The sequence below is a fragment of the Dreissena polymorpha genome, chromosome 4, assembly GCF_020536995.1.
Source record: "Dreissena polymorpha isolate Duluth1 chromosome 4, UMN_Dpol_1.0, whole genome shotgun sequence".
Classification (NCBI taxonomy): Eukaryota; Metazoa; Mollusca; class Bivalvia; order Myida; family Dreissenidae; genus Dreissena; species Dreissena polymorpha.
The window spans coordinates 45,471,251-45,485,094 of record NC_068358.1 but is presented as its reverse complement, the minus strand read 5'-3'; the positions used below and the strand labels follow the sequence as shown (position 1 = coordinate 45,485,094).

Below are 13,844 nucleotides of genomic sequence, written 5' to 3'. Positions count from 1 at the left end.
ATGTTCGGACTTGACCTACACATCATCTAGATACAACTTCTAACCAAGTTTGGTGAAGCTCTGATGAAAACTTCTTGAATTACAGAGCGGACACCATGCTCAATGTTTAAAACGCACTAAGTGACCCCGTGACCTAGTTTTTTACCCGGCATGGCCCATGTTCGAACTGGACCTACACATCATCTAGATACAACTTCTGACCAAGTGTGGTGAAGCTCTGATGAAAACTACTTGAATTAGAAAGCGGACACCATGCTCAATGTTGAAAACGCACTAAGTGACCCTGTGACCTCATTTTTGACCCGGCATGACCCATATTCGAACTTGACCTAGACATCATCTAGATACAACATCTGACCAAGTTTGGTGAAGATCAGATGAAAACAACTTGAATTAGAGAGCAGACACTTAATACGGACCGACCGACCGACAGACCGACCGACACACAAGCTCACTCCAATATACCCCCCTAAACTACGTTTGTGCCCTCTAAACTTTGTTTGTGGAGGTATAATAATTTCATTACCCATTCTTTGTTGTCAAGTAAATTACAAAAATACTGCTATTTACTCCAAAAACATATTGTTTTCATTTTCACAATGTTTGCTCATTATTCAACTGAAAACACAAACAAAAGTCAAGGAATTAAAAAAAATCTTTAATTTATAATTGTTTCTTGGCCAATGAGCATCATTGTTCCATGATGCTCATGCAATGTACATATACTTTTGCGATTGTAAAAAGAATTTGTTTTGTAAAAACTTGTTTGATGTTAATGTACATGGAAAGACTGTTTGGATACTCATACATATGAATACATTGTTCTGATGTCAATGTAAATTTGAACACTTTTCTGATGTAAACACAGTTAACTCTTTCAGTGCGGGAACCGAATTTTGAAGGCCTTTGCAAACAGTTTGGATCCAGATGAGACGCCACAGAACGTGGCGTCTCATCTGGATCCAAACTGTTTGCTATTCTGATAGTATTCTTTGAAAAAAAATCGAAGAAAATGCTAATTTTAGAAATTCAGCAGACGACATTTTAGCAGACAACAAATTTCCCAGCATGCAAAGGGTTAAGCTTCGCTCTGGGAAAACTGCACTTAATGCAAGTGCGTAAAGTGTTATCCTAGATTAGTCAGTGCGGTCCAATCAGAGACGACACTTTCCACCTAGACTAGAGTTTCGTTTAGAAGACAAGCACCCTTTTAGTTTATATAAAAACTTCCATAAAAGCAGAAAGTGTTGTCCCTGATTAGCTTGTGCAGACTGCACAGGCTAACCTGGGGCGACCTTAACGCACAAGCATTAAACCCAACAAGGCTCAAATATTAATTATTTTATGATACTAAAAATACTAGTATTAATGTAAATGTCACGTGACTTTTAAAGGCAAGCTTACCAGGTCGTCCTCCAACTCCTCCTCCTCATCTTCCTCCTGCCCCATGTGCAGCCCCAGCTGGAGGGTGTCGTCCCCTGCCGGCCCCTCCAGGTCCTCTATGGGCCCCTGGTTTCGGGTAAGGGTGGAGGTCTGGGAGGACATCACTGTGGACTCATCACTGCTCTCCTCCTTAAGGGTGCACACCAGCGGGTGGGCACAGTAACCACTGGATGGGGAAAAGAAGAGTATTATTACATCTCAATAGGGCTTGCATTGAAGGAAGTTTGGGTACAATTTAAAGGGACTGTCAACCACAAATGGCGAGAAAAGAAAAGTTCTAAAATACCGTATTTTTTTACAATTATTAGTTTATATTGATTAAAATATCACGACTGGTATCTTACATTACTTGAAAAAAGTTCATGTTTTCAGTTTATTTTGTAATAAAATTTCGCGATGTGAAATCAAAAGTATATCGCGAAAATAAGTGACATAACGATACACACTATAAACAACACAAGTAGATTGATCATTTTATATATAAGATATATACAATTCACTACGCATGCACAATTTGCATTCCTGGGTTTACCACGTGACGATGATGATCAATCTACTGGCGTTATTTATAGTTAACTGGTAGTTACCTGGTAGACATACCCAGTAAAATTTATTACCAAATATACTGAAAATATGAAAACTTAACAACTTTTTTCAAGTAATGTAATATACCAGTTGTTATATTTTAATCAATATAAACTAATAATTGTAAAAAAATACGGTATTTTACAACTTTTCTTTTCTTCGTCGTCGTGGTTGACAGCCCCTTTAAGCCGAATTCTGGGAAAACTGTGCTTAATGCATGTGGGTAAAGTGTTCCCAGATTAGCCTGGGCCGTCCGCACAGGCTGATCAGGGATGAAACTCTCCACTTTTATGGATTTTTTAGTTTAAAGGAAGTCTCCCTGAAGCAAAAATCCAGCTTAATGGAAAATATTGTCCCTGATAAGCCTGTGCACTGAGGACACTTTATGCACATGAATTAAGTCCTGTTTTTCCACAGTGAGGCTCATTAGAACATTAAAAGTGGGATTGCATTGTAGGAAGTTTGGGTTTAAGTTACCCACTGGACTGCGAAAAATGCAACATAGAAGAATTGTCTGCTATTAACTAACAAATGTGAATATTATAACAGGGTTCCCAGCTTTTTGTATGAACAAAATTCCCTGATTTTTCCCTGATGGAAAATAAAATTCCAGGATCATAATTTCAACCTCTTGTCTTAGACACCCTCAATAAAAAGCAGTTGCAAACATAACTAAGCTACATGTATACTACAAAGCCACCATAGGCATGCAGAGGAAAAGATTTGCTGTTTTAATTGTATTGACTTCTCAACACAAGTGGGGAAAGTCTGACCAACAAAAATTCCCTGATTTTTCCCTGATTTCAGAGACTTTTCCCAAATTCCCTGACCTTTCCCTGACTAAAAAAAGTGACAGTTTTTTTTCCAGGTTTTCCCTGATTTCCAGGTTGGCTGGGAACCCTGGTATAACTCAATCAATATATGATATTATGGTTGTCAGGTAAGACATATAGCCGATATGCCCAGTAACCACTGTGGAGAAGTGATGGCTAAGTGATACTTAATGGTTGTTAAAAGACATGATATGGCAGTAACCTATGTGAGAATTGATGAATCTTGTTTTTGCCATGAAAACTTTAAACTCGTCCTAAGCAATTGTAAAAAGATTTATTTCAATTCAGTAAATAAAGACAGCCAAATGCCAGTTGGAGAATCACAATAAAATTGAGGATTGTGTGATCAATGCTAAATTATGGGGATAATTTCAGAATATCCATATAAACATTAGCTCAATATCATAGTATTTTATTTATTATAATAATTGTTGTTATAGACAGCCATTTATGTAAAATGTTGTTATGAATAAGAATACCTATAATTTGAAGACTTGTTTTGAGAACTTATCAACATATAAAGAGCACATTTCGGTCTGCCAAGCTTGTCAACTCTGCAGTCTGCACAGGCTAATCAGGGACAATACTTCACTGAACGTTCACAAAGAAAAGACTTCGTTTCAATGGAAAATACCATTAAAGCAGAAAGTGTTGTCCCTAATCTGGTATGACACTTTATGCTCACAGATTGAGCCCTATCTTCCCAGACCATGGCTTTGATAGACCATACACATGTTTCCTACTACCATATTATACCTGTCACGTTTGTCACTGGTGCTCTGTACCCGTCGTAGTCTGACAGAGGAGGCCTCCAGTAGCTCTGTGACCTTGTCACTGGGCCCTGCCTGCAACACATGAGGACTACATGAGCCTTGTTATAGAAAAACTGGGCTTAATGCATGTGTGTAAAGAGTGGTGACAGACAAGCTTGTGCAGGCTGCAAAGAATTATCAGCGATGACACTTTCCACTTAAACTATAAGACTTCCTTTAACCCTTTGCATGCTGGGAAATTTATTGTCTGCTAAAATGTCGTCTGCTGAATTTCTAAAATTAGCAGCTTCTTCAATTTTTTTCAAAGAATACTATCAGAATAGCAAACAATTTGGATCCTGATGAGACGCCACGTTATGTGGCGTCTCATCTGGATCCAAACTGTTTGCAAAGGCCTTCAAAATTGGGTTCCCGCACTGACAGGGTTAAACAAAAAATTCCATATAAGTCAAAAGTGTCGACCCTGATAGCCATTGCAGTCGACACAGGCTTATCTGGGATGATACTTTACGCACACGCTTTCAACCAGAGCTCAAATGAGGAATAGTAGGACTAAATAGTTATTATGTTTTTCCAAGAATGAACATTTTCTCAGATGGAGTAGCTATCAAATAATTATCTTTATCTTAATATGTTCAATTGCAACTGGTGCTATTAGGCGACTCCCAGAAGCCTTGTACCAGGTCACAAACAGCAAAACACATTTTTTAAATAAAATTCATTTTAATTATTAAATACTTACCTGTTATCGTATGCTTATACTTTCCAAGGGGAAATAACTCATCCGGAATTTTAACTGGGAATCCGCCACCTCAATACCATAATACAGGCCAGGTTAAACATAGTGCAATGCAACCTAGCCAAAAATCGGTAACCAACCCTCAATATTCTTTCAATATATATACAAAAATATTAATCGAATAGCGGGGTGGGAGGTGGGACTTACCGATAACAGGTAAGTATTTAATAATTAAAATGAATTTTATTTAAAAAATTTGTTTTAATGTCATAAATACTGACCTGTTATCGTATGCTGATTTTGCAGCTGCGGTGGGAAGGTTCGTATATATTTTCCCAACACAGTAGAACCCATAAACAGGGTTATCAGCTAATGATATCAAGTAATCTTTGTTAAAACGGTATTAATTATGACTTCTTGGACAGAGTAATATGTCTATGTCGTAAAGAAGACACTACCGTGAGTGAAACCACAACAAGCCCAAACGTATACAAATTGTATTGTTGGCACTTCAGAAAACGAAGATAAAAAGATGACAAGGTGGTCGGATTCCTCCAGTAAACAGCTTAGAGCACGTCAAAAAGTGGGGTGTGATTAATATATGCCCACAAAACAGACAGAGCTCTTAATTCATGCGGTCAGATCCTAAAAAGGAATGAATCCTTAGATAGGATAAGATTAACTTTCCTTAGTCGAGGTCTAACCCCGAGAAATAGAAGCCGCAGACACATCCCCCCCCCCTTTTTTGGGGAAATGAAGAGTGTCTTTGAGAACCTCGAATGGACTTCTGACTAACACTGCTGAGATAGAACTTCAAAGCCCTGATTGCCCAAAGAAGTTTATCCTCATCTTCATGACTACCAGTTTAAGAAAACTTGGAAACTTGAAGGTAGAAGCCATATAGAGGACTTGATATTAAGCAAGGAATCCTGGCTGACACAACAAAGTGAAAACGACAATAGATCCAACTGGAATTGGTCGTATTCAACAGAAAAAGCATGAATTTCAATTCTCCGTATGGTAAAAGCCATAATAAGAAGGAAAACCGTCTTAAAATTATATTGGAACTGTTAATAAGCCTGATGAAAAAGGTTCATAGGGAGCTCATTAAGCATCCCAACATGTTACACAAGTCAAAACCGCTTAAAAAGGTAAAGGAACGAAAAACATAGTGTTGACGTTCCATAGTTTGGATCAGTTCCAAAATAGGTAAGACAGCACAGAGTTGCGATGACTTACACAAAACAAGGTATACGAAAGCATAATCTCTATCCTTTGATGAAGAAAAGAACAAATTTCTTATCATCAAGAAAAAGATGAGAAAAACCTCTATGTATCTAGCAGAGTGATTAAGGTAATAACTATGCTCTCAATTACCCAGTAAAAAATGAATTTCCATAGAACCTTTATACAGTTCTGATGGAATTATCCTTGCACAAGTAACAAGGATTGAAACTCTAACAGAAAAACGTTCTTCTGTAGAGATAACTAAAAGTTATTAATGGCCAGGCATGAAGTGGCACATGTTTGGATCAGTAAAAATATGTCTCAGTGAGATATGATATTTGACCTGTGAAGAAGTTTCCTGAAAATATTTGTACAGGAGACTTAAAAGGTCGTAGAACCATAATCCCATGGTTCATTAAGTATATTTCATGAAATTATGGCAAAAACTCAGTTATTGCAAAAACTCACCAAGAAGGCAAGATATTCCAGTTTATGTCAATGGACGAATGTATAACAATCGCACACTCTGCTGGATCGATTTCTGTGAACTGCATTGTTGACGTTGTTCAGCATACCGGTATACACTGCGATATACGATCGCATAACGCTAATTACTAGCGTTTGATGAAAAACAACATTCTTTGATATACTATGTACACCATGCAACTCGTCTGCAACTTCACTGCCGCGCATGCGCAATTACATTATTGAACCCAACGGAAAAATAATTCGAAAGAAAGAACTGCAGGACAAAACGTCCAACAGGGCGTTGAGACGAACTGGTATGAGAAAGACGATAGAGAAAATTTGTTGTTCTTGCAAAGAACGAATAAGTTCCTGATTTCCAGTTACAAGGAGTGATAATATGATCACCTCCGTGTCTGTAAGTAAACCACGACCGATGTGTGATAGTTGAAACCATCACAAAGGAATCGTGAAAATGTGTTGTAAATGAAAAACAGCTAAAAAGAATTTTCGCTTTTCAAGATGTAGATGTGCAGGTGATATTCGTTAGGATACCACATAATTGAGACAATCAAGATACGTTGTTCTATGTGATCGTCCATAACCTTATCTGCTCACATCTGTATAAGATGTAAGGAATGTTGTGGTAGAATAAACTATATTCTTGCCAAGATAATCTTCTAGACTAGACACCACTGAATAGTGGTAAATAATGACAAAAAGATGGAAATCTGTGTCATTAAATAATCCCGAGATTAATACAATTATCTTAAAAATAAAGCTGAAACGGACGTAAGAAAAGACGTCTCAGCAGAAGGACCGGTGACCGGACCGGTAAATACCGACCGGTGACCGGAACCATTTGTCAAGGATGGGTGGGCAAAGAAACCACGGCAAGCCGAACTTTCCCACTCCAAACACACTTGAAAATTGGTAGAATAGGACAGTGTTTAACACTTATAAGTTTATGACCTATCTACAGAATATAGCCTCTTCTTGAACCAATAACAGGCGCCTTTAAAATCATGGATAATACAGGTCGCGAAGTCATCGATTTGCGAAGTACGGAAATATGATTGATAGTGGTACCTCCGGAATCGGAGGTGTGATGGCAGAAAAAGGTGAAAACCCAAGGGGTAACCTTAAGCGGGTCCACGCTTGCCGGTAGAATGCATGGAAGTCTTAAATACTGACTTGATTAATTTATTTACTTCAAGACTTCTAACCGGGACGAATTCCGAAAGGAATTCGACCAGTTATAGGAAGACGGCCTGTTATGGCCAGAAGTGTAATAGAAGAATAACTTTAAGATGAGGTCCCTCCAGATCCTAGGATCTAAGATCTGAGTTCAATAGGTCCTAAGCCATCTACAAGACTGTAGCCGCTATGCGGTCAATCTGATAGGCAATCCTATGTATCAGAACTCTTGTTGATTCCAGTAGCTTGAAAATATGCACTGCCGTAGGAGCAATAGAAAAGCAGAAGTCGATACAAATGTCGTCTTGCTAATCCTGCTAGCGTCATTAATGTGTCCCAACTGTTCCGTGACACTGACTGCAAAGTCTGTAGCCGACAGGTAAAGGCGTTTAAAACAATTCATCCTTCGGGTCTCGAACATAAATTAATAGAGGTCAAATAGTAATGTTCGACCTCAATGCTAGTCTCCGAGCCCACTTCAGACGATCTATCTGCAAGACCAGTAGTCTGCATGTAGCCGGTTGAGATAGAAGTACAAATAACAGATATAGCATGATTTGGTAACCGTCGCCAGTAGAACATCAGTATTGAAAAACACAAAAAGTCATGTAGATTGTTGAATCCATAAAATATAGTATTCAATACAATCATAGCCAGGGGTATACAACTATGTAATGTAGACGATACCCGTGATACTAAAAATTGACCGATGAAAACACAGTGGAATACCGGTAATTGGTAAGTGGTGACCGAACCGGACCGGTCAATGACCGGTAACTGTAGACCGGTGAACGGACCAGTCATAATATGACCGGTGACGTTACCAGTTAAAGACCGAAAAATGGTGGAATCCATATGGTCTGTTATCAATGTCAAGCACTGCTCGGAAAAGAAGATCATGCCAAAAAATCCAATCCGATGGCGATGAGACATCACTTATTCTGACCGGTGATCAGTGATCGGTGATATGACCGATGAATGGTGACCGATGTCCGGTGATCGGGACCGGTATAATATAACTGCGTCAGAATGGAAATATCTGGTGCAGAAGAATGACCATCCAAGAAGTCATCTGATAATGTTAACCGGAAAAACAACGGTAGATTATCAGTATTAATAGGCATAAGTGTCCTTGTATTCGTAGTGGAGAAAAGAACAGCTTATCCCGAAGCCTGAATGTTAAACGAACTAGTGTTCGTATACAACTACGGCTCGGTGACTGCAACATGTGTGGATGCCATAAGAAGAACCATCACACGTGGAATGGAGACATGATATTCCTAAAGGAATAAAATGGAGAACGTCGATATGACCAGTAGGTTCATTAACGCCTACGTGAGAAGTGGCGACATCCATATAACTTCGATGCCGAAATATTGTTCGGCTACGCTGGAAATATTGTCTTCTACAATATTGTCTCCGTGAGCATTGACATGATCGCTTACGAGCGTATCAACGCCGAGAACTGCTCAATGAAGGAGAGGTATGTTCGATATCTATCCAGTGGTGCTCAATGCAGTCCGCTGATGTCTACGTGAAGGTTGACGACGTCCTCGTTTCCTGCGATGTCGAGATCTGGATCGGCCGAGATGTGGATCGGCTGCGATGAGACCGAGATCTTCTAGAATAACGTCTCCGTGAGTGACGACGTGATCGCTTACGAGAGCCGCGACGATGAGAACTGCTCGACGAAGAAGAGCGTGTCCGATGTCTAATCCTTGATGAAGACGATGTATTCAACGAAGAATAGGAGAATAATTCAATGAAGAAGACCGAGTTCTTCTTCTTGACCGGTGACTGGTGTTATCGGTGGCAGGCCTAACTGATGACTGTTGACCGGTGACCGGAGCGGTGATCAATGACCGGACCGGTGACCGGACCGTTGACATGACCGGACCGGTGACATGACCGGACCGGTGACATGACCGGTGACCGGACCGGTGACATGACCGGTGACATGACCGGTGACCGGACCGGACCGGTGATCAATGACCGGACCGGTGACCGGACCGTATCGGTGACCGGACCGGTGACATGACCGGTGACATGACCGGTGACATAACCGGTGACCGGACCGGACCGGTGACCGGACCGGTGATCAATGACCGGACCGGTGACCGGACCGGACCGGTGACATGACCGGTGACCGGACCGGTGACATGACCGGACCGGTGATCAATGACCGGACCGGTGACCGGACCTGACCGGTGACCGGAACCGGTAACATGACCGGTGACCGGACCGGACCGGTGACATGACCGGTGACCGGACCGGACCGGTGACATGACCGGTGACCGGACCGGTAATCAATGACCGGACCGGTAACATGACCGGTGACCGGACCGGCCGGTCAGACGTCGATCAATGGTCCGTGATCAACGTCCCCGGTGACGTACCGGTCATATCATGACCAGTGTTGTCACCGGATAATGACCGTATGGCGGATGCCAAATGGTCCGGCATTGGTCGATGTCCTTGACCAATGCCATCGGGCAAAGACCGGCTGACGGGTGTCGCCATATGGTCTGATGTTGACTGACTGTCTAAGAGACTTAGCATAGTACGGTCGCGATCGTGCCCGATACCCGGTGACTGATACTGCAACTATCATCCATGATCTGCGAAGTCACCGGGTATTTATCCACTCTTGTTTCTGCGACCATCATGTAGTCGAATATATGAAAAACAAGAGCAAAGCATATTCAACCATAAACTGGTCACAGACCAGATTATCATACGGCACATAAAATCATTATTTGACCATAATGAAAATTATAATAATACTGCCGTAGATCATAAATTAAACAAAAGTTTAATTCAAAACAGATGAAAAATAAAATGACGATCAATTAGATTGTCATACGGAACGTTAAAATCATTATTGCACACAATGGCAAATGATAAACAATCTGTCAATAGAAGAACACGCTTTGCACGATCTCGTAACACATTAGAAGAACATGCTTTGCACGTTCTAGCAATGTATTAGAAGAGCACGTTTTGCACGTGGTCGTTCGCGCCTGAAAACACCCAGCATGGTAGAAATAAACCATTGTTCGATAAAAACAAGCATGGCTTACCTTTTACAAATGAAACAAAATCCATTAAATCCACACAAATTAATCCGAATGAGAAATAAAAAGATAACACAATTTATCTATTCAAAACCCCAATCAACCAAGTGAAAAACAATATTTTAATTCAGAGCCGTAAAAGACACGTATACACCTGGTTGATCCGGAAAGAATATTGAGGGTTGGTTACCGATTTTTGGCTAGGTTGCATTGCACTATGTTTAACCTGGCCTGTATTATGGTATTGAGGTGGCGGATTCCCAGTTAAAATTCCGGATGAGTTATTTCCCCTTGGAAATTATAAGCATACGATAACAGGTCAGTATTTATGACATTAAAATAAAGTTTCCATTTCACGATTGCAATCTGTCATTTCAAAATAAAAAGCAAGTTTGTTAAATTGATATCCCCCGCAAAAAATAAATTTTGTGACAAACAGACGGACTGACAATTTTTTGTCTCTTGGCCATTGGTGGATGATAATTATCTGCATAATGAATTACATATAACAACATTACAAAGTTATGTTTTATCAATAGAAGAAGCAGATTAGGTGCATTCTGAGTAAGGATTAAATAACTTGATAACTTTGATGACTCAATAAACTTCAACATACCATTGAGATAGTCTGTGAGTGAGAGACACTCTCTGTCTGATTATAGCTGACTGTTGTACTCTCTTTCACTTTTCGACTGGTAGCTTCAAGAGGGGACCTCTTTGCTGCACCGGAACGTGAATCGTTTTGCATGAACTTGAAGCTCAGTACGTTGTACCATCGAACAGATATCACATCTTTCAGGTCAAAGTCAGCAAGGCTTACTGATGCACAACCCTGGGATGGAAAGAAAAGTGTTTTAAAAACATTTTTAAGAAAACAATTCAATACGAAAACCTTTTTTTTAATTCAGTTATTCAATTTCCATTTAGACTCTTAACAAAAACATATCTCAAGACAGCATGCTTGACTATTCTTCCATTTTAATAGAAAAGAGGTATACTTTCAGATTATATCTTTTTGTTCCATTTTAATAGAAAAGAGGTATATTTTCAGATTATATCTTTTTCTTACATTTTAATAGAAAAGAGGTATATTTTCAGATCATATCTTTTGTGTGATGGTGGGTGGAATATATATTTTCAGATCATATATTTTTTGTGATGGTGGGTGGAATATTCTAACAGTTGGTGTCAATAAAAATCCATGAACTTTTCATGAGCAACCATTTGAAAATACTAACACAATGACCACTTACAAAACACTCGTCTGGTCTACCGTCTTGCAGGCACCAAATCATGACCTGTAACGTCTTCGTCAGCAGACTCTTGGCTGGTATCTTGGTGGAAAACACCGCGCTGAACCTTGGGTTCTTCAGATCCGTGGAGGGTTCGGTCATCCAGGTGTTGTCCGCACTGGGTAGTAATGCTGCTTTGATACACCTAAAAATTCAGAACAGGGGCAAATTACACTTCAGTGCAATATCCAGAAGACATCTAGGGTAAGATGTGAAACAGTGTTATGGCCCGACACTTTTGAAATTGCTGCCAAATTGCTTTACACCATTATAGTGATGTATGACACTGAACTTATTTTTTAAATGATTTTTGTTGCAAAGAAGTGCACTTAAAACACAAAGTCAGACACTAACTGTTACATGTTTTCATTTTCCAATTAACAATATTTTCATCAGCCAGAAAAGAAAATAATTTTTATAATTTGTTTATGACTACACAAAATTGTTCTTTTATATAAGGCTACAAAAGTTTACAAAAAAAGTAACCAGTTAACCATTTTAGTAACCATATATTTCACACATGGTTAACAGACAAAACAATTAGAAGGAATCTTTACAAACTATATTTATTATGTTAATATCTTAAATGGCCGTATCAAGTGTTGTGATTTTGAACAATTATTTATTACAATTATAGGCTAATAAAGGACAACACATTCGGCTTTAAGGAAGTTTTCGTATTAAGGAATTCTTTTCTAAATGAAAGTCCAGTCTTTGCGCAAACGTCATCCCTGATTAATCTGGGCAGAGACATGCTAATTTGAGACGACACTTTACGCAAAAGTCGCACATGCATTTAGCCCAGTTTCTCGCAGAATGCAGTTCATATAATAACAGCTGTACTTACACCCTGGAGTTCTCTGGGAACTGTAATGCTGTGAGATTGCGGGCCTGCTCTAGGCCTATCACCAGTCGACTCTCTCCACTCTCAAATCTGATCAAGTACAGAATATATTAGATTAAAACCATACTGGATAAAGATTGGATGACTTATTTATTAGAGGTAGATAATCTAATACTTACTAATTACAATCTCAAGGCTTGCGACATGCTGCATTCATTACACATTATTATACCTCACTTTTATTCACAATGCTAAACTCCCATAGGCCATCGTGACATAGAAATACTGTCTCGCCCAGCCGGAAAAAAATTACTGTCCAAAAAATACTGTCGCCTGCTACCTTAGCAATCACGTGCGGAATGGTAAAAAATTATACTGTCCCATACACACATGTGCAGTTTTGCATTTCCGTTCTTCTTGTTTGAATAGTATTTTCGGTATAATGAAAATAAATATTACATGTCTGACAGGGTTTGCCTCGGTTGACAGTATTTTCTCAAGTTGACAAATTTACTGTCACCCTGTCAGAAATGTAATATTTATATACTGATGCCCCCAGACGATACCTTGTATCAGTTCCTTGGCCCATTTGAATAAGTCTTATTCCAAAACTAGGTTTGTGTCAAGCTCAAATTGAGGTAAGGGTGTGTTGACAGTGTTCATAGAAATTCATAAAATTCTGGCAAGTTCCAAACCTTTGTAAAAGGCAGTATTGTCCTTAGACTAAACAGGCCATTTAGGTAAACAAAGAATATGAACCTTAAAGTCTCAAGGTGGGTAGATGTCAAGGTCAAAATGATGTCTGGGGCTATGAGCAGGTTCAGATTATTTGTAGATACCATCTATGCAAATATCGTGAGAATTATTTACATGATATGAAACAAATCACGAATGGTAAACCTCGTACAGACAGACGGAAGAACTGACAGGCTAATTGCGATATGCCCAACAGCATCAGTAGATACCATGGGAAATTAACAATTGCACAGAAAATACTTAGAAGATATTGAGACTACATTACAAAGACTACACTGTGAATGACTCACTTGAGTTTGATTTGTATCTGAGCACTCTCCAGTCCAGCTTCTAGCACCTCATCCAGCATATCTCTGTAACAAGCACAAGGGACATGGGAAATGAATGGGGCATTGTTCTGGGGAAACTGGGCTTAATGCATGTGTGTTAAATGTCCAATATTAGCCTTCTCAGTCCGCACAGGCTAATCCGAGATGACACTTTCTGCTTTTATTAAAATTTCCATTTCAAGGAAGTGTCTTTTAAATGAAAATCCAGTTTAGGCAGAAAGTGTCTTCCCTGATAAGCCTGTGCCGGCTAATCTTGGACGACACTTCACCCACATGAACTAAGCCCA

General features: G+C 39.5%; 1 protein-coding gene across 2 annotated transcripts in view; it reads right to left on the bottom strand.

Annotated features, from left to right (window-relative positions):
- The window catches only part of LOC127876435 (protein KIBRA-like), a 44,948-nt gene that overhangs the window by 12,129 nt on the left and 18,975 nt on the right, over positions 1-13,844 (bottom strand). For both annotated transcript variants that reach the window (XM_052421715.1, XM_052421716.1), the window contains exons 13-18: positions 13,519-13,581; positions 12,476-12,562; positions 11,590-11,773; positions 10,953-11,168; positions 3,618-3,706; positions 1,405-1,609 (exon numbers count right to left, since the gene is read on the bottom strand). In XM_052421715.1, coding sequence (XP_052277675.1) covers positions 1,405-1,609; positions 3,618-3,706; positions 10,953-11,168; positions 11,590-11,773; positions 12,476-12,562; positions 13,519-13,581 — 844 coding nt within the window. The remainder of the gene's footprint in view (positions 1-1,404; positions 1,610-3,617; positions 3,707-10,952; positions 11,169-11,589; positions 11,774-12,475; positions 12,563-13,518; positions 13,582-13,844) is intronic.